Source organism: Podarcis liolepis, assembly GCF_965112155.1.
Source record: "Podarcis liolepis genome assembly, chromosome: 17".
NCBI lineage: Eukaryota > Metazoa > Chordata > Lepidosauria > Squamata > Lacertidae > Podarcis > Podarcis liolepis.
In genome coordinates this window covers 20,650,165-20,674,482 of record NC_139571.1, presented here as the reverse complement: position 1 = coordinate 20,674,482, position 24,318 = coordinate 20,650,165, and the positions used below count along the sequence as shown (strand labels likewise).

The following is a 24,318-nucleotide window of genomic DNA, read 5'->3' as shown; positions in this document are numbered from 1 at the left end:
CTCTATGTGTGCTGTTAATGGGAGTGTAAAGGTAAAGGTAAAGGACCCTTGGACGGTTTCAGAGGCAACTATGGGGTTCATCTCTCTTTCAGTCCAAGGGAGCCTGCGTTTGTCCACAGACCGCTTTCCAGGTCATGTGGCCAGCAGGACTAAACCACTTCTGGTGCAACAGGACACTGTGACGGAAGCCAGAGCGCACTGAAACGCCATTTACCTTCCTGCCACAGTGGTACTTATTTATCTACTTGCACTGGCGTGCTTTCGAACTGCTAGGTTGGCAGGAGCTGGGACAGAGCAACAGGAGCTCACTCAGTTGCAGGGTGTCAGGTGTGCGTGCAGGAGCCATGCCCTGTGACCAATAGGACTTTGCAGGACTGGGGCCTTCCTAAGTTTGTTCTGAAGAGGCAAGGCGATGCTTCACAGGTGAGGCCAACTGGTAACTCATAGCACCTGGTGGCAAGAGCTGGGAAGGGTTATAAGGTCAGCATTTCCCTTCAGCTCTTTGCTACAGCAACACGCTTCCTGCCTTAGGCTTCTTGCTTCCTGATCCTTGAACCTCGGCTTCTTGACTCCCTGCTTCTTGATCCTTGGACCCCTGACTTCGTGACTCCTTGCTTCCTGACCCTTGGACCCTTGGCTTCCTGAAACCTGGCTTCTGGAACCCCTGCTCCCACCCTGCCATCTTGCCCCCAGTCCCGACGTCCGCTGCCGGGATTTTGATCGCCCATGAACCGGACGTTGACACAGGGATTTGAACCGCCAACCTTCCGAGCACCCAAGGAAGATAGGTTCATTTTCTCACCCCTGGGCAGCCCCAGTGTTCGAAATTCTCCGGGTGCCAGGTACACTTTGCAGCCAGGTGATGGTGCCCAGCTCAAGATATTCATCTGAACTAGCCAGAGGTTCAAGTGAGAACCAACCACAGTCAGTCCAGCGCTTGAAAAATAAAACTTTCGAGCCGTCTCTCCCCCCAATGGCAACAAGGCAACCGCAACCTTGGTTTAAGGAGCCATTTGGCACTTAGCTTAGATACCTGAGTTTCTAACACTGCCAGAGAGGTGCTGTCAGTCAATATTGAGCTGGATGGATTGAGACCCTGACTTAGCATAGACAGGCTCGGATGTTGCAATATTGTGTGTTTCTAAAGCTGGCCTGAAGTCGCTGTATTCAGTCTGATGCTTTTGACCGCAGTGGTTCGTTTGCAGCGGTTTGGGAGTTTCAAGATTTGTGTTTAGTTTGAGTCTCTCCATGCCCTCCGGTGTAAAATTCATGTGCTCTTGGTCTATAGGTTTTGACTCATCCCGAAGGAAAGGCATTGTTTGTGCCAAATAAGTTAGAAAGGGCTGCAAGGTATCCAGGTGTGCTGCCTTCCATCTTCAGACGCCGATGATTCACACCTAGATAGTCTGCAGGTAGCTGCTGTCAGCTTCGGGCAAAGACAGTGCAACATTAAAAAAAGAGGCTGTTTGCATGTTTCTCAGTCATGCCACAAGCTCACGTTTGCAAATGAGACAAGGGTACCAGCCCGATGAATGCTACTGGTTGAGGCTCACAGTCTTGTCTGGTAATTGGGCTTATTTTTTAATTTCGTGAAACGTATACACCACTTGGTTTTTTAAAAAAACAAGAAAACAAAGCAGCTTACCATAAAATTGAGAAAGATTCAAAACCATACAATATTATTAGAAATTATTATTACTATTATTAGTGCACTCCTTGTGGAATGCCTTCCCATCAGATGTCCAGGAGATTAAGAGCTACACAACTTTTATAAGACATCTGAAGACAGCGCTGTACCGGGGAGTTTTTAACGTTTTATTATGTTTTTAAAATCTGCTGGAAGCCGCCCTGAGTGGCTGGGGAAAGCAAGCCAGATGGGTGGGGTATGAATATAACATCAACAACAACTTCAAAACATACAGTGGTGCCCCGCAAGACGAATGCCTCGCAAGACAGAAAACTCGCTAGATGAAAGAGTTTTCCGTTTTGGAGGTGCTTCGCAAAACGAATTTCCTATGGGCTTGCTTCGCAAGACGACAATGTCTTGCGAGTTCCTGCTGGTTTTTTTCCCTTCCCCCTTTTTTTCTAAGCCGCTAAGCCGCTTATCAGCTGATCCGATCAGCAGATAGGCCGCTAATAGCGCTAATCTGCTAATCCGCTAATGGGCTTGCTTCGCAAGACGAAAAAACCGCTAGACGAAGAGAATCTCAGAACGGATTCTTTTCGTCTTGCGAGGCACCACTGTACAAAAGTTAAAGTACCAAAACAGATGTTTATTTCACTGTTAGCTCTATTTCGGGAAAGTTAACCTAAACGTCCTCTAGCCAGATGTCTGACACAGAAGGCTTCCAGCATCCTTCCATCTCAAGCAACGAGGCGCTATCCTCAACCAGAGGAGGAATGAGAGGCAAGAGCCAGTGGCAACATCGGCACCAACTCTAAGGGGCCCAGATCCCTTTGCCCCCCTATAAAATATTCCCCCCCCCCCCCATGTTGAGAACAATCAGGGGCAGAGGAGGCCAAGCGCAAAGCTGAGCAGGGTGTGGATTCAGTGACCGGTGGTTTGTCCTGCTCCTGCCGCAGAGGGGAAGGAGCGGGCCAGCTGCCCTGGGCCGGTGGCGGCTGCAGGGGAAGGATGAGGTTGACCACAGAGCCATGTGTGCTGCAGCGGCAGTGGCTGGTGGCTTCCTTTCCCCCTACTCCTGCCGCAGAGGGGAAGGAGAGGGGAGGAAGCAGCCCTGCGGCAGGAGGAGGAGGAGGTGGCCGTGGTGGTTGAGCACTGGAGAGGAGGAGCTGCCAGCCATTGAAGCTGCTCTGTAGCCGCAGCTGCTTTCGGCTCTGCCCCTTGGCTCTTCCTGGTGTTCTCGTGCCATACACACACACATCATGTGCGTGTAATAGGGTCACATACCCCACAAATCTTCTGCTCATCTTGGTGCCTCTGAGTGTGAAGAAGAGGCGTGGCCAGCTTGAGCCAGGGTTGCTTTGCTTTGCTTTGAGGAGTACATTGGTACCTCGGGTTACAGACGCTTCAGGTTACAGACGCTTCAGGTTACAGACTCCGCTAACCCAGAAATAGTACCTCGGGTTACGAACTTTGCTTCAGGATGAGAACAGAAATCGCGCAGTGGCGGTGCGGTGGTAGCGGGAGTCCCCATTAGCTAAAGTGGTGCTTCAGGTTAAGAACAGTTTCAGGTTAAGAACAGACCTCTGGAACGAATTAAGTACGTAACCAGAGGTACCACTGTATATGGAAAAACACTGCTCTAAAAAGAATATGTTGATATGCGTGGATTAAGTATGTAAAGTACAAGCGAGAACAATAATTAGAAATGGCTACAAGAGATTATATTATCCAAAGAATGCAATGATAGTATTTAAACTTGAGCTAAAGGAAGTCGAGTCGTGGTGGAGGAAAGTCACGGGGGTACGTAGGGTTTATGTTTTCAGTGTAGGGTGTACGTGTATTTCCTTCATTTTAATTTTGTTTTAGTATTTGTTTGTTTATTTTATTTCAATGTTCTGTATCATTTATTAAGAAATTAAAAAAGAAGAAGCGGGGGTGTGGCCAGCTTGAATCAGGGCTTGTTTGGTTTGCACGCTCATCTGACGGCTCGGAGCAGTGTGCGGAAAAGCGAAAGTGTGCCATTTATTTTTCATGCAGCTGCTTCTGATGAAAGCCGTGGCAGCGTGTGCATTGTGAACTTCAAAAGCTCTGCCTTCTCCTTTAAAAGAAAGAGTAGCCCCTCCTTTGCGTCTCCTGCGCTTGTTATCTGCTGTGCAGGATAATATAGCAGCTGGCCTGTAAAGCTGAGCTAACCTTATAAAACCAAGCTAACCTTAAACCGCTCCTGCACACGGAGGGGACAATGAGGCAACAAAGGTCCATCCTGGGAAGGACATTCACATTGTTTCCTTCATTGCAATGGCACTGTGATTCCACCGCAATTAAGGCAAATGGAGTTAAAATGCCATTGAAGATAGTGAAGTTAAAAAAGAAGCCTCTGTTTCTAAGTTAGCAGGTGGAATTGCTGATTTCTTCCTTCCTTATGGAGTCGGTGGGAGGAGATAAGGAATCTAAACCATAAATGGTTGCTTTGTTGTTGCAGTTTTCACTGGTGATGACTTTGCCCTTAAGTTTCAGTCTGCCACATTTTACATGCTGAGTTGTACAGCTGAAAAGTCTTACTATATATTTAAAAAAAAAGAGAGAGAGAGAGAGAGAGGAAAAAATCAAGAGGTCTGTCCCCATCCTTCAGTAAATTAAGCAGGCGTGGAGCTGTTTGGAGATCAGATGTGCTGATTCTGCATGTGCAATTACTCTGAACCATTGGCAGGCAAACTAAGGCCCAGGGGCCGGATCCGGCCCAGTCGCCTTCTCAATCCGGCCCGCGGACGGTCCGGGGATCAGCGTGTTTTTACATGAGTAGAATGTGTCCTTTTATTTAAAATGCATCTCTGGGTTATTTGTGGGACATAGGAATTCATTCATTTTTTCTCCCAAAATATAGTCTGGCCTCCCCACAAGGTCTGAGGGACAGTGGACCAGCCACCAGCTGAAAAAGTTTGCTGAGCCCTGCGAACTTCGCTCTGAACTCAAACCTGTTTTGTATCTTGACAGTTTCAGAGCTGACACCATCCAAATGGCTGTAGTTGCACAGAGTTTCTGGTATCCTTCCTGATTAGTCTTGTGCCTGTTCCCAGACGAAAGAAGTTCCCAAACCCAAAATGTTACATTTTGAAATCTGCTGCTAATACAGTAACAAGACCTCGGTCAGCATTTTGACTTCTGAGCTCCCTATGGTTCTATTTTCATCTGTAACAGTTGCCAGGTTTATTATTTATTATTATTATTATTATTATTATTATTATTATTACTATATATTACAAGGCAGCTTACAGATAAAAACAAGAATCACTATAAACACAGAAAAAACAATAATTAAAAACAATTAAACATTAGCAGAATTAAAACTACATACAGATATTAAAAAGTCTTGTTTCAAACATACAAATAATTACAATAAAAACAGCATGGCACCATTAAAAGCCGTCAGTTCTCAAAACAGTTCTTTTTAGGAAATGGGCTGCAAGTGTATTTGGACAAATGTGATTTAAGTTGCATTTACTGCAGAGATGGAACTTGGTAGGAATTACTTTTAAATAAACATTTATAGGATTATACCTTTAAGATGCAGTCCTGAACGCTTTTTACTACATACTAAGTTCTGTTGAAGAAAGTGTCAGATTATGTAAATGTGTAGGATTATAGTGTCATTTATATTTACATTTTGCTCTTGACAGCTTTTTAATTATTATGCCGTGCTTAGGAGCAGCCCATAAATTTCCCACCTGTGATTGCAGTGTTTGTGCAGAACAGTCACTGGGAACAAAATACCATTTGAGGAATCGGTTCTCTGGGCTTCCACCCATGGGCACCCACCCACTGAGGTTATCACCTGTGCTGCTGATGTCACCCCTTGACCCGATACCAACATTTTATTTAGGCCCACAAATCTTGATTTGCCTTCCTAGCCAAGACGGATCCTTGCAGTAGGCAAGATCCAACCTGCCTCCTGGCACGGGACATCTGCCTCTGCGCGAGATCTGGGACAATCTCCAGCTCCACATTTTGGAGCCTGGCATTATTTGCTGGATTGTCCCAACAGTGGAGCCAGGAACAACGAACAGAGGCGATTCCTGCCCTCTTCGGTTGGAGGAACGCGCGACTCTTAATCTCAGGGTTGTGGGTTGGGGCCCCACATGGGGTGAAAGATTCCCACATTGCAGGGGGTTGGACTAGATCAGGGCTGGCCAGCTCCCAAGAGACTGTGATCTACTCACAGAGTTAAAAACTTGCAGTGATCTACCCCCTTTGGGGGGGTTTAAGTCAAAGTTGTTGAGCTTTTGTTGGGGGCAGCCAGTGATCTACCACAGATGTCCAGTGATCTACTGGTAGATCACGATCTACCTGTTGGACATGAATCCTCATGGTCCCTTCCAACTCTACGATTCCAAGATTCTCCATAGGGTTATTTGGGTCCGTTAGGTGCTGAGGCACTTCAAATACCCAAATTGCAGGCTCCTGTTTTTCTCTCTGGCTTGCAGCGCATCCTATCTTGGGGAACATACATTAGGAACTGCTATTCTCCATCTGGGATGCGGGTGGCGCTGTGGGTTAAACCAAAGAGCCTAGGACTTGCCAATCAGAAGGTTGGCGGTTCGAATCCCCGCTACGGGGTGAGCTCCCGTTGCTCGGTCCCTGCTCCTGCCCGCCTAGCAGTTTGAAAGCACGTCAAAGTGCAAGTAGATAAATAGGTACTGCTCCGGTGGGAAGGTAAATGGTGTTTCCGTGCGCTGCTCTGGTTTGCCAGAAGCGGCTTAGTCATGCTGGCCACATGACCCGGATGTACACCGGCTCCCTTGGCCAGTAAAGCGAGATGAGTGCGCAACCCCAGAGTCTTCCACGACTGGACCTAATGGTCAGGTGTCCCTTTACCTTTACTTTTATTCTCCATCTAGCTGATTATTGTCCACACTAATTTGCAGCAGATCACCAAGATTTCAGAGGTGGGTCTTTCCCATCCCTACCTAGAGAGGCTAGGAATTGAACCTGGAAAGCAGCTACCCTGTCACTAAGCTATGTCCGCAAGCTGAGGAGGAAAGCTAAGGCTCACCATGAGGCAGTGGAATTGTGGGCTGCTGCTAGGGACTACAGCGGGTTGTGCTGTGGTCTAAACCACTGAGCCTCTTGGGCTTGCCGATCAGAAGGTTGGTGGGTTGAATCCTCGTGACAGGGTGAGCTCCCATTACTCTGTCCCAGCTCCTGCCAACCTAGCAGTTTGAAAGCACACCAGTGCAAGTAGATTAATAGGCACCATTGTGGCGAGAAGGTAAACAGCATTTCTGTGCACTTTGGTTTCCGTCACAGTGTTCCGTTGCGCCAGAAGCTGTTTAGTCATGCCGGCCACATGACCTGGAAAGCTGTCTGTGGACAAACACCAGCTCCCTCGGCCTGAAAGCAAGATGAGCGCTGCAACCCCATAGCCGCCTTTGACTGGACTTACCGTCCAGGGATCCTTTACCTTTTTACCTGAAAGACTACAGAAATCTGTTAAGGGTTGGAACTGTTACTTTATAAACTAGTGAGCATTAGAAGGCTGCTCTTGGGAGTCAAAGTGCATTGCTTGTAACCCGTGTAGTTAATTGGAGTAAATATTATCCTTCTCCAGTATCCAGCGCAGGCAGACTGGCTCCCCCATTCCATTAGGGTTAAACACCTTGCTGTCCACATAATCAATGGAATGTTCTTTTTTAAAAATAAAAACCAAACCCCAAAGCAGCAACTTAGCTTAATTAGTTCCACAAATGTAAGCTTTCCTCGCTTAATGGTTTTTGCTTTGCAGTTGACGCTCTTGGCTTGAGTTCAAGTGGTCTGCTGTGTCCCTGCCTGCTTTTAGGAAGTTGAGAGGCTCCTTTTCCCCTCGTATAACTTCAAGGAGGTGCCTTTCCAAGATCAAATCCAGAGACCTAGCTTCAGGAGGGAAGAAAAAAAATCTAATTAGAGTGGAACACGGCTATGCACTTTAGGGCCGTACAAAAGCCCAATTAAACAACATTCTTTCTTTTATCGGGTAGGGCAGGTTGGGCTTTGGTGATGGATGTGAAAAGCAATACTTTTTTTACTTCTTTAAAAGTGTGCTGGTTATTTTAAACCGTTTCAGGAGCAGGTAATAAGCTTTGAGGTGGTTTTTGTCTGTAGCTGAGTGAAAAAGCCATAAAGTGCCTTTCCCCCTTAAAAACCAAACCCTAAAAGGCCAATAAAGGATAGAAAAAAAATGTGAGAAATGGAGACTTGGAGCAAAGGTCTTCTCTTAATCCTTTTACATTTATGTGAGTCTGGGGTTCCCAAGCTGCTCTTTTACCAAGGCTAATTCTAAGCACTCTTTTCTTTTCTATCTGGGAAGATGCTGTTCGGATGAAGCCTAGTTACCTCTCTGCCTGGCTAAATGGTACTTGGGCAATCTCAATTGTTATGTGACAGATTTCCCCACAAAGTCATCCTTCTGCTGAAGTTCAGTTTGCAGGATTCCGGAAATTGCCTGCACCAGGGACCCCCCTGCAAGACCAGCATCCTGAGCTTTTTGTGTGGCCAAAATGAAGGGATGGGGTATTGTCAAGCTCATACCTGACCTTGGATCGCTGCCTTTTGGCCTTTGCTGTTTGTGGACTTCCAGTTAGTTTTTCAGTAATGCAGGAAGACCAGGGAACTGAAGCATCACCCCGTCTGGTCCTCAGCCCTTGAAGACTCTGACACTACCAGGGTGGATAAAAATCAACGATTTTTTTTAAAAAAGGGGGAGAAAGGAATTTTAAAAATTTAAATCAGATTTTTAAAATAAAATGCTTTCGGAGGAAAAATCTTTTTAAAGATAGTTTTCTATTTAAGCTCCCGTAAAGTCCAAAGGCTATTCACCAGGAAATAAAGATTTGTTTTAAGTTTTTCATGTATGCTAAAACCCAGTCGTAAGTTTTTAAAACCAAAATAAAACAAACGTTTAACCACATCAGTTAACAAACATGGATACATATGCTATAATGTTATTCCTTTAGTTAAATAAATGGTATAAATTGTTATTAAGGAAATGATTGTTTTTCTCCTTCCAATAAAGTACAGAGGAAAAGTTGTCCAAATATAAACAGTTAACTTATTAAACCTCACAATCATTTCATAATTGCCTGTCTGTGTATTTCTAATAGTACAGTGGTACCTCAGGTTACAGACTCCGCTAACCCAGAAATATTACCTCGGGTTAAGGACTTTGCTTCAGGATGAGAACAGAAATCATGCTCCGGTGGCACGGCAGCAGCAGGAGGCCCCATTAGCTTTCCCATATCACATTTTATTTTTTATTTTTTACATAGCACATGCACACATTGTGATTTCATGATATATCACCATGTCGGATATTATGAAACCATTATCATGAAGGTGGACTTCAAACCGATTTTGGACGATGTATCGATACATCGCGCAGCCCTATTTAACAACACTTTTGACTCTCTGCCATTTGTATGACTTACGCTTTAAGTAAATACATATATAACACAAAAGATACTCAGATTTCGCGTCAATAGAATTTAAGTTCTGTACTGTTTACAAAATGTGCACATTATCTGAACTTTTCTGTGTGCCCTTGCCTTGTGTAATTTATTCCCTTTGGAATAAATTAATTGGCAATTTCCCTTCACCCCCCTCAACCGAGAGAAGGGTTGGATCCTGCAGCCATTTCATGCATTTTTCAGGTTCGCCTTCATAAGTGCTGCACTTAAAACATGCGCGCGCACACACAAATGTCTTATTTGGATTTCTGTATTGATTTGGAGCACTATTTCCACGCCCATATGCCACAGTCACAACATTTATTATTATGCTCTTGCAGACAAGAGATTAATCTCTGGCTTCCATCCTTCCTCGTGCAGATGACTGGTGATTTTTAGATAACTGTCCAAACATGGCCAGGTCAGCAAATGGCTAATGGCATAAAGCAGGCTAGTAAAATTTAGATGCACCAAACCGATAGCCTAATTTATAGAGGCTCAGCTTCCTTGAATAGATGTGGCCTCTGTTGCAGACTGCATGTGCACCGTTTATTGGCAATATCGTTTGCAAAGCCATGGCTGTTTCCCTCTGGATCTAGCCCAATTGTTGCAAAATCTGTTTGGGACTATCAAGGAGACAAGGGAACGCAGTATAACCCAATAGCATGTTCGTCATAACAAAACCATCTCCCAAATACAGCGTCCTAATTCGAAGCAGCAAATTCGTTTGGCAACAAGTTTACTAGCATGCCAATATTCAGATATGATCCTCGTTAATCGTACCCACAGGCGTCATTTTCCCCCTTGCGGTTGATGTAGGCATTGGCAGGAACAGTGCCAGCAGCCATTAACTACTGTCTGGGCTTGTTGGCAATATCAGATAGGCTGGTAGAGATGGTGGCTGGATCAAGTTTTGGCGAAGGCAAGTAAGAAGCAACATTTATAAAATTAATAAAATTATTAAAAAGTTTTTCTCCCTCCCTCACTAATGTATAACTCATGGACAGCCAGTAAACTGCTCTGTGTAAGGAACAGTGGAATAATATTAATCAAGACGAGGATGAGATTTTTCCAGTCCAGTTATTGAGCCAAAAGGCCTAGAAATTTGACTCAGAAGTTTCATTTCCATTCACTTCCTTTATATTAAATTCTAAAGGCTACTCAGGAGTGCAAAAGGGCTTTCAAAAACCAATGTAAAGTATAACAACACACACACACTAAAAATGCTATGAAATGAGAGTAACGCATGCTATTAAAAACGGCGTTTTATATTTTAGGGAGTTGCACCCAGTCTTTCAATAAAATTCCCAGGATGGCTTACAAAATTTAAAAGCACAATAAAACAAATGTAAAACATTCAAATTAACACTAATAATAATAATATTGGAGACCAGTTCCCCCAGATTTCCGATGGTAACTAGCAATTTTGAAGGTCAGGTGTGTGGTTTTTCCCCAGATGGCTTGGAAAAGCAAATGAAATCCTTGCACTGGGTTCTGGAGAATGTGGACTTCTTAACCAATGCCAGGTTGTTCTGGTTTTTTAGAAGCTGCCGAAGAGCCCAGCCTTTTTACTGGAAGTGCTTAGTTTAGAATTGCTTCCAGCTAATTATTGTACTTAAGGGATCATGTCAGCAGCTGCTGCCGCTTTTTCTGGGATTGTAGCGTTCGGCTTCTTCATAGACTCATCACCATTTTATAATGTTCTTGTTGCATACAAACCCTCCTTTCTGATTACAAAGCAAGTTGTGTGTGTGTCTTTTGTGTCACCCATGCTTCTGGGCATCCTTGTTAAAGCCTGCTGCACAATGTACTGTTTTTAATGATCCGAGATAAGCTTCCACTTAAGACATGCCAGGATTTTTAGATTAGTGCAGGAACAGCAGGAATAGGCAGTTGTTTTGGGAGGAACACAATTGCTGAAAGCTGCTTTCAGATAACAGCCCCTTAACATGCCCTGGGGATTTTTAAAACCATTTAAAAATCCACCTGTGGATAAAATAGCCCATTGCAAATATTATTTCCACGTTGGACCTCAGCTGTGGGGAATCTTCGAGGGCCGAGATGGGGGAACCTTTGGCCCTTGAGATGCCAAAGCATAATAATTATCATTCTGTCTGAGCTGAGTGTGGCCTCAAAGCATGCCCACCTGTGCCTGTTCATTGTGAGGAGAGATCAACGGTGGTGGACTGGGCAATATGCCGATATATCACGATGTCTGAAAGAAGGATGGAGCTACATAGAAGCATTGACTGGCTTCACGGTTTTTCCCACATTGCAATTTTTGCATAGTGCTCCCTCCCTCCCCCCCCCCTGTGTGTGTGTGTGTGTGTGAGAGAGAGAGAGGATTCACAGTGCAGTGGTACCTCGGGTTACAAACACCTCTAACCCGGAAGTAGTTGCTCCGGGTTGCGAACTTTGCCCCAGGAAATCGCGGCATGGTGGCCACAGAAGGCCCCCATTAGCGAAAGCGCGCCTCAGGTTAAGAACGGTTTCGGGTTAAGAACAGACCTCCGGAACGAATTAAGTTCGTAACCAGAGGTACCACTGTGTAGTGCCAAGTCAAAAATTATGAAACTGATATGATATGGACTTCAAAATGGTTTTGGGCAATATATTGCTATACCCAGTGCTTTTTCTTCCTTAAAAAAGTGTTTAGGGGTACTCAAGAAAACTGCCATTTTATAGTTCAAATTGGGAAAAATAAATACAGTAAATGGACAAAAGTGCAAAGATTCACAAAATGTTTACGGGTATGCGTACCCCCAGAAATTTGTTCACTGAAGATGCTTTTAAGAATACTAGCGTTCCTTGTATGCAGGTATCAGGCGAAGAACTTGGAAGAATGCCACATGCAGAAAATAAGACAAGGATTCCAGGATAATTGTATTTCCTGATCAATCTGCTGGACTTTAATTTCTCATAATACGTTTCGTTTTTATGATAAGTTGGTCTATAGAACCATATATTTTGATACGATCTGTTGAATCGCGTTTAAAAAGAATTTACATAGCTACATACAGCCTGTTACGTTGCTTGTGTTGCTATCCCTGGATTAGGCAAGGCTTCTCGCTTGGTATCGGTGTCGACATGCGATAGCGTTCTGGAAACCAAACCCATGTCATAGATTAAGAAGATGACAACTTGAATGCTTGCTTCGGTATTTTTCATGCCCCGGTGGTGTGAAACTGCTTCATTTCATCTTCCCATTAATAGGAGAATTAGTGCGATGAAGCTGGCAGAGGGATGTGGCGGATCAAAACCAATCAGGTAAGGTTACTTATTACCCGGCGGCGATCTTGTGTTGAAATCTCCTTGCTCGTTTGTCGATATTGTTCTGGGCCTATCGAAGGATGTGGCACCAGGTCTGCAGCAGCCCAGAAGCAGGAAATCCTATCTGTGCGACTCAAGGCCTGGTATCCAAGAGTTGTTTCCAACCTCTCGGATTTCTTGTTTCGGGAAAGTCTTCCTAGATCTAAGTCTCGTGCAGTTGTATTGCCTCTGTGTATGCACAGGCTAACGACAATTGTGTTATTTGAGGCACATTGCAAGTTTGCAACTGAGAGTATCACTGTGCCGATTTCAGGACCGGGAAAAAGAGCTGTCTGCTGGGGTAGAGAGCTTATGGTTGCCACTTCTGGGAATTTTCCCCCCATGCTGTCATAAATACGTTACCTGCCCCTGTGTGAGGAGTCCCAGCGTGCAGAGTCTTGCACATGGAAGTGTGGGAGTTGGAGAACAGCATAAGCGCCAAGCGACGTGATCGAGTGAGTCGGAGAGCCATGGAGGATCATGTGATTTGCGTGTGTTAAAAGAAAAAGGAGGTATGGACTAATCCAGACACAAATTGAGTAGATCTGGCCAAGTGCTGATTGCAGAGGATAAAAGGAGGTTGTGGCTGATAAATAAGCTATATAACTGAATCCTCCTCTAAGTTATTAGTCACGTACTCTGGAATGTGGTGATAAACAAGGATGAAAGGAATTGGTTTGTGTGAGATCAGGTATTCTAAGTCTGTTTTGTTGTAGAGGTTTCTTTGATTGTGGGTTTCTTTAGGGGGGGGGTTATTGGAACTTGAATGGGCTTTTCTTTTCTTTTTTTAATTAATCTGTATTTGAGCAGACTACACTGTTTGATTATACAGATTTAAGAGTCTGTGATTCTAAACACACAGATGTACACATGACATCTGGGAAGGCTAGCCACCAAAAGTAGCCCAGCTGCATATTGGAATGCCAGATTACCAAGGCTAGTATGACTCATGCAACACTTTGGCGACGAATATACACACAATAATTATACATTCTTTGCCAGTCTTCTGAGAAAAATACAAAGTCTTGTGCAAAGCCACAGAAACTTGTGAACTACTCAGTCTAAGATGAACTTACAATGTCTGATTTCAATAGATTTTTCAAATGCTTAACTCAGTCTTTTGTTTTCTTTATCTTTTTAAGTAAGTTCATGAAGATACCAACAAGAGGTAAGTTCGGTGTTGTTCACAATACCGAGAGATGCTAGTGGAGTTGTAGATAGGGTGCCGGCGTTTTGCACCTGTTTCGCACTGGCATTTGAAAAATCTATTGAAATCAGACATTATAAGTTCAAGACTTTGTATTTTTCTCAGATTTTTAATTATTGTGTGTATATTAGTCGCCGATGTGTTGCTTGAGTCGTACTACTATCAGCAACACAGGTTGCATTTTTCTAGATTACCAAGGCTAAGCAATTATATTACCATGCTGGTGAAATCCAGGTTTCACAAAGGCTTCGAAATGACACTAATAATTTTTTTTAGAAGCTCAGAATAGATGACTTTGGTTGGTAGAGTAAAAAGGTAGTTAATTGATGAGGGCTGTTTTTTTTAATTGGCAAAGGTAAATGTTGCTCAGCCGTGCTGAGTAACATTTTGGAGGCTGTTCTCAGTGCCGGCCCTATCTTTAGGCAGGGTGAAGCAACTGCCCGCAAACCAGTTGCTTCTCCTCAGTTCCCTGAGCAAACCCGTCTGCTGGAGAACGGAGCTGTTTGTGTCGCAGTTCTTGTCCTGCATCTCTGTGCCGACCTTTCTGCTTTCATCAGGGGCATCTGAGGACATCGTACTGTTCCCAGTGCTGAAGGAAGAGTCATCTGTCATTTGGCTTTGGAATATGGATTTGTACCAGGAAGGAGAGCATCTTGGGGGCCCATCCTGGCTATTCTGGTTCGGACTTGATAACTATAACCATAACAGACAGTTGAAAAGAAAGTACCGTATTTTTCGCTCTATAACACGCACCAGACCATAACACGCACGTAGTTTTTAGAGGAGGAAAACAAGAAAAAAATATTCTAAACGAAATAGTGGATATATGATTTTTGTGGTTCATGCTGTGGCCACAGACATGTGATCTGACAGTGAGTTTGGAGTAGCCCAATGCAAAAATCCTGAGGATCCATGTGGATCCATGCTTTGTAACCACGGAGGAGGGAAGGAAGGGGAACCATGGATCCTCTGCTCACGACTGCAGCAGATCCCCCCCGGCCACCCGTAGGCATTCCCTCCATAACACGCACAGACATTTCCCCTTACTTTCTAGGAGGAAAAAGTGAGTGTTATGGTGCAAAAAATACGGTATTTCTTTTCAACAATACTGTTAAGGTGTAACTTAAGTTTGCACTACCTTGCGCCCTCTTTCCCACGCCAAACGTCCCCTTTTTACAAACCTGCTTGTTCAGATTAAGATTGCATCGTGTCAGATTCCTCCGGAAACCTCACCAAAAAAAAAGGTATTGTGTCAAGGTGGGTTAGGGACTGCCAATTCTGATGCCGTGTTTTACATCCGTGTTGTGGGAAGTGGATATATTTAGATTATTTTCTCCCAACTTAATAGTAGGTTACTCCGGCAAAAATGACAAGTCTGTACACAACTAAATTGTAGGTTAGCGCTCCGAAGTGGGTTTTGGGAGAATTTTGTTGGGGAACGGACGTTGAGCAAACTTGTATCGGAGACTGGATTCATTGCACAGTCTCTTTCTGTGCCTTTCTTCCAAACATTACAGGTCATGGGGTCTATCAGCACTTGAGAAACATTCTCTCACTGCAGTGATGGTCGCTAGGATTTGAGACGAACCCTATCCCCGTGGGAACTGCTGGGAAGCTCGTTTTTTTTTGTGTGTGAAGTGCAGGATTACAGCAGCCAACACTTTGTGCCAATTATGACACCACAGCCCCTCAAGAGTAACCCAGCCGTGGAGGACAGAAAGTATTTTAAGATACTCCCTCAGGGGAACCAGCGCTGTTCTCAATCCAGACTCGAGCTGTAAAAGCTTAAGAGGGATTCCTTTGAACTCTGAGATACCATTTCTCTTTGACAAAAGCTGTCAGAGGAAGCGTTGAACCAGCGTAGCGTTGCTTTCTGCACTTCCTCTCTCAAAGTTTCTTTAATGAGCGCTGCGTATATATAGCAGATTTGCAGCACCTCCAGCTTAAAAAGAATGATTTCGAGGCGGGATTTTACCGCATGCCAGCAAATCCAGGTTGTGCAATCCGAGCAGATTTGGAGCTTTTGCCCGACAAATCTAGTCCCCCAAAATATCAATTTTCTGATAGGGAAATTGGCAGTGGAAAGTGTGGGATAATGGTTTGACAGAATGCTGTTCCTTGCCTTGGCCTGCTCTCCTCCTCCTTCAGTCATACAAAGCACTCAGATCAGTGCGTCGCAAATAGTTTGAGTAACACAGCTAGCACAACCCTTCCGAGACGTCTGTGTTGCCCACACTTGCCTATTGGCTGGCTGCTTCCTTTTTTTATTGGCTCCGGAGCCCCCTACCCACCCCAAATGCCCACCTCTTGCTGTTTCTGATTGGTAAAACCACCCCACTTTCTGGTCGGCTGTGCAGTGCTTATTATATGTTGTCTATGCCATTGTGGTGCCTTCCATCTGCATTTTCCAAAACTTCAAAGCTAGGAGAAACCTTCTATCTCATCTGGTTTTAAATGGGAGGCAAAGTGGGCTACGAACAAAGGGTTAAGAAGCAAACATTACTTTGGCAAGAAATTCTTATCTGTCAAGGAGTGGGGGCTGTTGTTGGCTGAATTCTTGAATGTCTCATCTGTTCTGCCCCTCTTAATGGAAGGTTGAACGAGGCTTAAACGTCTAGCACAAAAGGTCTTAATTTATCCCTCTCGAAACTGACTCAAGCTCATTCGCCAAGCAATACACGTGCCACCACAATAGCAGTCTTTTATTGCCAGGGGAAGGAGGTGCCAGGTCGTACATGGTTTGTTTGAATAATGGCATATATTGTTTTACAGTCTGTGCAGCTTGGCATAATTGTTGCTCCTGTCCCTCTCTAGCATGTTCACTATATGTGCTTCTGAATCTCCAGTGATGGTAGAGGAAAGGTTACAGTGGTACCTTGCTTTAAGAACAGCTTAGTTTACGAACAACTTGGATTAAGAACATTGCAAACCTGGAAGTAGGTGCTTTGGTTTGTGAACTTTGCCTTCGTTTAAGAACATGTTTCGCTTCCTGTTGAGTGTGTTCCATTTGTAAATTGAGTCCCCCCGCTGCTATGGGAAAGCGCGCCTTGGTTTAAGAATGCTTTGGTTTAAGAACGGACTTCCAGAATGGATTAAGTTCGTAAACCAAGGTACCACTGTACATAATAAAAACACGAACACAAAAACATTCAAATGGATGTTAAATCAGCCAAACACATTCAAATAGGACGCTAATCAGCCCAAGGCATGGTTGCAGAGAAACATTTCCACCTAGCGCCTTAAGCTATATAATGAAGGCACCAGGCGGACTTCCCTAGGGAGAGCATTCCACAAATGGGGAGCCACCACAGAAAAGGCCCCGTTCTTCTGTTGCTACCCTCCAGACCTTTCATGGAGGAGACGCACGAAGAAGGACCTCAGAGGATGGTTTCAGGGCCTAGGTAGGTTCATATGTGGAGAGGCAGGCCTTGAGGCATTGCGGTCCTGAGCACTTTTGAACTGGGCCCCAAAACTAATTGGCAGCCAGTGCAGTCGAGCCAGGATTGGCGTTATATGCTCAAACTGCCTTGCCCCGGTGAGCAACCTGGCCACTGAATTCTGCACCAACTTAAGTGTCCGAATCATCTTCAGAGGCAGCCCCACATATAACACATTGCAGTAATCTAACCTATGGGTTACCAGAACATAGACAACAATAGCTAAGCTATCCCTGTCCAGATAGGGGAGAAGCTGGGCCGTCAGAGGACCACTCCGTTGAGCCTCAGGCATGGACTTGGTGCAAACCTTGGCCACCATCTGAGAGACATTGAAACAAAGCTGGCATGCAAAGAAGGAAGAGGTGACTGATACCAACATCATTAGGTCCTGTAGGCTGGCAGCAAGGTTCTGCAAGGATCAGGAGCAGTGCTTGTGCTGGAACAATGCAAGAATTCTTGGCATCTTAGAGAGGCGGGAACATGCAAACCCCACAACTGTTCCTGACCGCACTGAGATAGTTGGAAGCAGTTGCAAAGGATCCTGATAAAGGACCATAAATCTGTGGCACCATTTTCCTTGGCAAGGAGCTGGTGAAACTGTTTTGACCCAATGGTTTTGGTGATGTTGGCACACACAAAAACCCAAGTCGAATGCCCTTCGTTATATTCCCTTTCTCCTCTCTCGTTACGTTAATTGATTGCAGACTTTAGCTTGCAGCCAAATACATTTCCCAAGTTTGAGGAATTATCTGGGGAACAATCTCAGGGGAAACTGTTGGACCCCAAGTTTGCACAGAGGAAGGCGGAGCGGGGGGCATTCATGGCATTTTCAGAAGAAAGGCGTTGTTTCTGTGTTGCTTCCTGAGTTGAAAACTTGATCACAGATGACTGCAGAAAGCATTGGGAATGATCTCAGAGGCTTTGGTTCACCACAGAATCCCATGAAAGTCAGATGATCATGGACTTTTAAAAATACTTTTCTACACAAGGAGGAAAGAGAGGAGGGACGCAGTTTTCTAACTGAATGGTTCTCATGTGCTTTTTCCACAGCTGTTGTTTTGATAAAAGCAGTTGAGATCTTTCCAGTCCAACAATTTTGCAGTCCTCAGAAGTTTATCAGAGTTTCTTGGTCACCAGATGGGTAACAGTAGGGAACCTTTTTATTGAAATACAGCTTTCCCCTAAAACACATTGTTATAGTGTTGAATATGTACCGTATTTTTTGCTCTATAAGACGCACTTTTTCCCTCCTAAAAAGTAAGGGGAAGTGTGTGCGCGTCTTATGGAGCGAATTTAGGCTGTGCGGCTATCCCAGAAGCCAGAACAGCAAGAGGGTATCCCAGAAGCCAGATCCCTCTTGCTGTTCTGGCTTCTGGGATTCAGAATATTTTTTTTCTTGTTTTCCTCCTCCAAAAACTAGGTGCGTCCTGTGGTCTGGTGCGCCTTATAGAGCGAAAAATACGGTACTTTGAGTATGCAAAGCAGTGGCCCAACAGCCCTGCCACACGAACTGATTTAGAAGAGAACATGGAACATGTTGGAAGTCTTTAAGTCTAGGCAAATCACAAACTAGGAAGCAGTGAGTGGACAAGCCAGGAAGTTGAATGAAACCGGCTGCTGCTAGTTTTCAGTTTCTCCCTTTCAGTGCTCTTGACACTCCTCAGCAGACCATCCCCTGTTGCCATGGGTGAAATCTCCAAATCATACCTGCATCAAAACCAAAATTGCTATATGTGCAAGGCTCTGAAGTTGCAAAGACGCCTCTCTTGCACCACCACCTGAAATGAAAATGAAAACTTAACGTTGGTGGCAGTCGATAGGCTAGCAGTCACTACGGGGCCATTCCTGTGACATAATGAGATACTGATTAGCAGTCCTTACTGTGTTTAATGTGTCAGGATGCATTGGAAAAGGGAGACACTGTAATTTCTGGCTTATTTTTATTGTCCTTATTTCTATAGCTGTTTTCCAGTCTGTAAACGGGTAGTATAACAGAGTCAGCCTCTTGTCTCTCCATTTCTTAATTGTACTCAGGGTGGATAAAAATCAATGTGATTTTTATTTATTTATTTAAATCAGATTTTTAAAAAATTTAAATCAGGGTTTTTTTTATCTAAATCAGATTTTTTAAATAAAATGCTTTTGGAGGAAAAAATCTTTCTAAAGATAGTTTTCTGTTTAAGTTATATTATAGTCCAAAGGCTGTTCGTCAGGAAATAAGGATTTGTTTTAAGTTTTTCCTGTGTGCTAAAACTCAGTCTAAGTTTTTTTAAAAAACAAACAAACGTTTAACCACATCAGTTAACAAACATGGATACATATGCTATAATATTACTGCTTTAGTTAAATAAATTGTTTAAATTGTTATTAAGGAAATGATTATTTTTCTCCTTCCAATAAAGTACAGCAGAAAAGTTGTCCAAATATAAACAGTTATTAAACCTCACAATCATTTCATAATTGTCAGGGGCTCAGGGACAGAGACACAGGGGAGAGAGGAGATGGAGAGCGAAGGGGAAGGATCTGAGGGCAGCATAGGGGAGTATGACAGTGACCCGAGAGATTCCATGAGCTTCTCCAGCGAATCAGAAGATTCCCAGAAGGAGGCGCCGATGGGCAGGGCAAGGGGGGCCAGCGGGGACTCCCAAAGCAGCAGCTGGAGATCAGGGCCAGCTTCCCCACCAGAGCGTAGTGGGGGGGAAGAGTCCCAAGTGTCAGGACCAGCGGCTCCTCCAGCAGGGAGAGAAGATGAGTCGAGACTGACCACGCCTCTATCGGAGAGTGGGGGAATGGAGGGGAGGTCAAGTCCAGCTAGCCTCCCCGAAGGGGGAAGCAGTGACAGGAGCAGTGTAACAGTCAGGAGGAAGGTTACCGGCTGGGCGCGCGCGCCAAGTTCAAATGTACAGGCGCGCGGGACAGCAGAAAGCCCGGATCGGGAACCAGGTCCTAAAGCCCGCCGGAAGCAGGGGGAAGACTCAGGGGAATCAGCGTCAGAAGAGTCTAGGAAGGGCGAGACCCCAGCTGACAGGCGGACCCAGAGGAGGAAAGAGCGGAGGAAGAGGTGGAGCAAGGCTAGGGTCTTAAACTGGTGTCTGGGGGGAGGAGACTCAGACGGAGCTTCGGCGGTCTAGAGTTTCAGACGTAGAGCTGCACGCTGCTGATGTGAAAGACAAACTGAACTTCAATAAAGACTTTTGTATATAACGACGAACTGGCGTTGGTCCTTTGTGAGTTGGGACCTTGGGCAGCTCTGACAATAATTATCTGTCTATGTATTTCTAATAGTATAACCAAATCAGTAGTTTTTGATATAACTGTTAAAACTACTCTGAACATTTATTATTATTCCAAAAATGAAACCTTCCTCTGGTTGTAAATATTAAGATTATACCAGCAAGAATGAGTCTTTCTTTTTAAAAAAAAAAAAGATTTAAATCAAGTCTTACTAACTAATGATTTAAATCAAGTCTTGCTGACTCGTAATTCAAATCGATTTCATTTAAATCAAATCCACCCTGATTGTACCTGTTGATATGCAAGTCACCTTTTGGCATCCTTGGGATGCAGTGAGCTAGCATATATGGGACGGAAATTCCAGCAGCCCTCAAGTAGTAAAGGTAAAGGTAATGGGACCCCTGACCATTAGGTCCAGGCGTGACCGACTCTGGGGTTGCGGCGCTTATCTCGCTTTATTGGCCGAGGGAGCCGGTGTACAGCTTCTGCGTCATGTGACCAGCATGACTAAGCTGCTTCTGGCGAACCAGAGCAGCACACGGAAACACCATTTACCTTCCCTCTGGAGCGGTACCTATTTATCTACTTGCACTTTGACGTGCTTTTGAACTGCGAGGTTGGCAGGAGCAGGGACCGAGCAATGGGAGCTCACCCTGTTGCGGGGATTTGAACCGCCAACCTTCTGATTGGCAAGTCCTAGGCTCTGTGGTTTAACCCACAATGCCACCTGCGTATATGGGACGAAAATACCGGCAGCCCTCAAGTAGAGCTCAGTTTAATTGAAAGGGGTGTGGGGAGAAGAGACTGAAGCTTGTCTGGCTATCTGAAGTGGCTTCTTGATATGGGTGTAACTCTGCATAAACCTATTAAGTAACACTTTTATCCCGGTAGACTTGCAGGTAAAGGTAAAAGCAAGCAAAAAGCAAACGAGTGGATGCCAAATTTACCACCAACTTGCAGATTTTATTCATTCACGTTTTGTCTCTGAACTTTCAGGACCATGAAGTCTCCCGGGAGAACTTTCAGCAGGAAGAGCTAGTGGACCAAAGGACCTCCTGCCGCTGTTGAAACCCACTTTTACCTTGGATATACCAGGGTATTCTAGTGCCTGATTGTTTGCTATAAGGAAACTTGAAGACTGTAAGACATGTCCATTGCACTCAAACAAGTTTTTAACAAGGACAAGACGTTCCGCCCCAAACGGAAATTTGAACCCGGGACCCAGAGATTTGAGCTCCACAAACGAGCGCAGGCCTCGCTGAACTCTGGGGTGGACCTGAAAGCAGCTGTTCAGCTGCCTGGTGGAGAAGATCTGAATGACTGGGTAGCAGTTCACGTGGTGGACTTTTTCAACAGGATCAACTTGATCTATGGAACTATCTGTGAGTTCTGTACGGAGAGGACCTGCCCTGTGATGTCGGGGGGCCCAAAATATGAATATCGGTGGCAGGACGATCTGAAGTACAAGAAACCTACGGCATTGCCAGCACCCCAGTATATGAATCTCTTGATGGACTGGATTGAGGTGCAAATCAACAACGAGGACATATTCCCTACTAGTGTAGGTAAGTTTACACTTGTGTCTTAAGAATCGCATGCCGCACACGAGGTTCCTCTTAAGACTTGTTGGGTATGGTGTTTGGCTCAACCATCGGCCTACTCTTCAAAATCCCTCGCACATCCCTTATTTGAATCTCCGTTGGGTTTCCAAGTCTCCCCACACCTTCCAAGCCCACCCAGAGGTGCTCTTTTCAGTCGGCAATTTGGAGGTTGGAACAAAAACCGTGTGGTGGGGTTTGCAAGGCCTAAAGAAGCATGGAAAGCCGGCTTTGAAGGAGAGGCATGTGAGGGATTTCGATGGTTGGGGGTGGGGGCAACACACCTGTTGGTCATGTGATGTCACTGTGACACCACAAAAGTGACAGATGGGTTGCCTGAAGTCCTGTCACAGTGGTCTGCAGGGTTCCAAAAAGCTGGTGTAAGGTCTTGGTGTCAGGTGTGCGTGCAGCAGCCAGGCCCTGTGACCAATAGGACTCTGCAGGACTGGGGCCTTCCTGAGTTTGTTCTGAAGAGGGAAGGCGCTGCCCCACAGGTGAGGCCAATTGGTAACTCACAGCACCTGGTGGCAAGAGCTGGGAAGGGGTATAAGGTCAGCATTTCCCTTCGGCTCTTTGCCACAGCAACACGCTTCCTGCCTTAGGCTTCTTGCTTCCTAATCCTTGAACCTCAGCTCCTTGACTCCCTGCTTCTTGATCCTCGGACCCCTGACTTCATGCCTCTTTGCTTCCTGACCCTTGGACCCTTGGCTTCTTGATTCCTGGCTTCTGGACCCCCATTCCTGCTCCCAGCCCGCCATTTTGCCCCTAGTCCTGACGTCCCCTGCCAGGACTTTGATCGCCCGTGAACTGGACCATGACACTTGGTTGATAAAGAGGTATGGAGAACTTGAATGTTTGCCATGCTTTTGGGGGACATTTTGATTTGTCACAATACAGTTGTACCTCGGAAGTCGAACAAAATCCATTCTGGAAGTCCCTTCGACTTCCAAAACGTTCGGAAACTGAAGCGCGGCTTCAGATTGGCTGCAGGAAGCTCCTGCAGCCAATCAGAAGCCACGGAAGCCCTGTTGGACGTTAAGGTTCCAAAAATAGTTCGCAATCCGGAACAGTCACTTCCGGGTTTGCTGCTTTTGGGAGCCAAAAACATTTGAGAACTAAGTTGTTCGAAAACCAAGGTACAACTGTATAAGCGTTGTCCAACTCTGGGTTTTGGAGTTTTATGGACCAAGCTACCCTTCCTTTGTAAGTACTTTTAAAGTTTAGTTTTGCAATTTACACGGATATACATGTGACCCTCAACTTACACTGTGGTTACATTCTGGGAATAGTGCTAAAAGCCAGTGTTAGAAATCAGCCGGGCCCTAATTTTAGACTAATGTCTATGTAACTTGGCAAAGTGAAGAGTAACCGTACTGAGATTTATTAGAAATATATTATAGTGTGTTTGGGAGAAGGACGACTCACAGGTGGGATGTTTATGCCCTTGTGGCTTGTTGGATGGATTTGTTAGGAGACACTTGCGGACAGCAGACGCTACAAGGAAATGCCAGAAGCGTTCTATTTGTTTGGATGAACAGGTGGAAGCTCTGTTTCCCAGTGATTGCTCTGTTTCCTTTTGTTGTGCATTGATGGGAAAGGCAACAAACTCCATTGTTAGAAATTAGCTGGGCGTGTTCTGCGACTGGTACCGGTCCAATGGCGACCATTTGTGGATTTCTGGATTGCCAGGTTGGCGACTAGGGAAAGCAAACTGTCACCTGGAGAAGGACCTGAAAGATTTTCCTTGAAGCTTGAGTTTCTTTTATTTGGGATTGTTTTATTTGAGGTTTTAATGTGTTTGTAAACTGCTTTGAGATTTGTTCTTTAAAAACACAAAGCAGTATAGAAATGATATGAATAATAATGATAAATTCCACAGCCAAAAAAAGAGGCGTCTGTACATTCCATTGTGGTGACCGTAACCTGGGTTTAAGATGCCATTTGGCGATTAGATAATATATCTGAGTTTCTAATTCTACTTATAGAGGTATCAGTGCTTCTGAAAGCAGTAGGCGTTACACCAAGCCCCATCTTATGCTCAGCGACCAAGACATCTTAGACTAACCTTCAATGCCTCTGTTTCCATGGAGTTGCAGGTTGCAGCCATAGCAAAGGTGGCATTTTTCCATCTCCGCCGTATTAAGCAGTTGGTCCCTTACCTTTCTTGCCCTGATCTGGCCACAGTGATCCATGCGACGGTCACCTCCTGGCTTAATTATTGTAACTCTCTACGCGGGGCTGCCCTTGAAGCTGCCCTAGAAACTCCAGCTGGTGCAGAATGCTGTGGCGAGGCTCCTTACGGGGTCCTTGCCTCGGAAGCACATTCATCCAGTGCTATACCAGCTGCACTGGCTCCCGATGGAGTACAGGGTCAGGTTTAAGGCGCTGGTTTTGACCTTTAAAGCCCTATGCAGCCTAGGACCCACATACC

The 24,318-nt window shown here is 45.0% G+C and overlaps 1 protein-coding gene across 5 annotated transcripts in view; it reads left to right on the top strand.

Annotated features, from left to right (window-relative positions):
• Window positions 1-24,318, top strand: part of MOB3B (MOB kinase activator 3B) — a 102,526-nt gene that overhangs the window by 33,780 nt on the left and 44,428 nt on the right. For 3 of the 5 annotated variants that reach the window (XM_083482359.1, XM_083482361.1, XM_083482360.1), the window contains exon 2: window positions 21,286-21,854. In XM_083482359.1, the coding sequence (XP_083338485.1) occupies window positions 21,437-21,854 (418 nt within the window). In that variant the 5' untranslated portion in view covers window positions 21,286-21,436. The remainder of the gene's footprint in view (window positions 1-21,285; window positions 21,855-24,318) is intronic. The other 2 variants (XM_083482362.1, XM_083482363.1) reach the window with 1 other exon arrangement.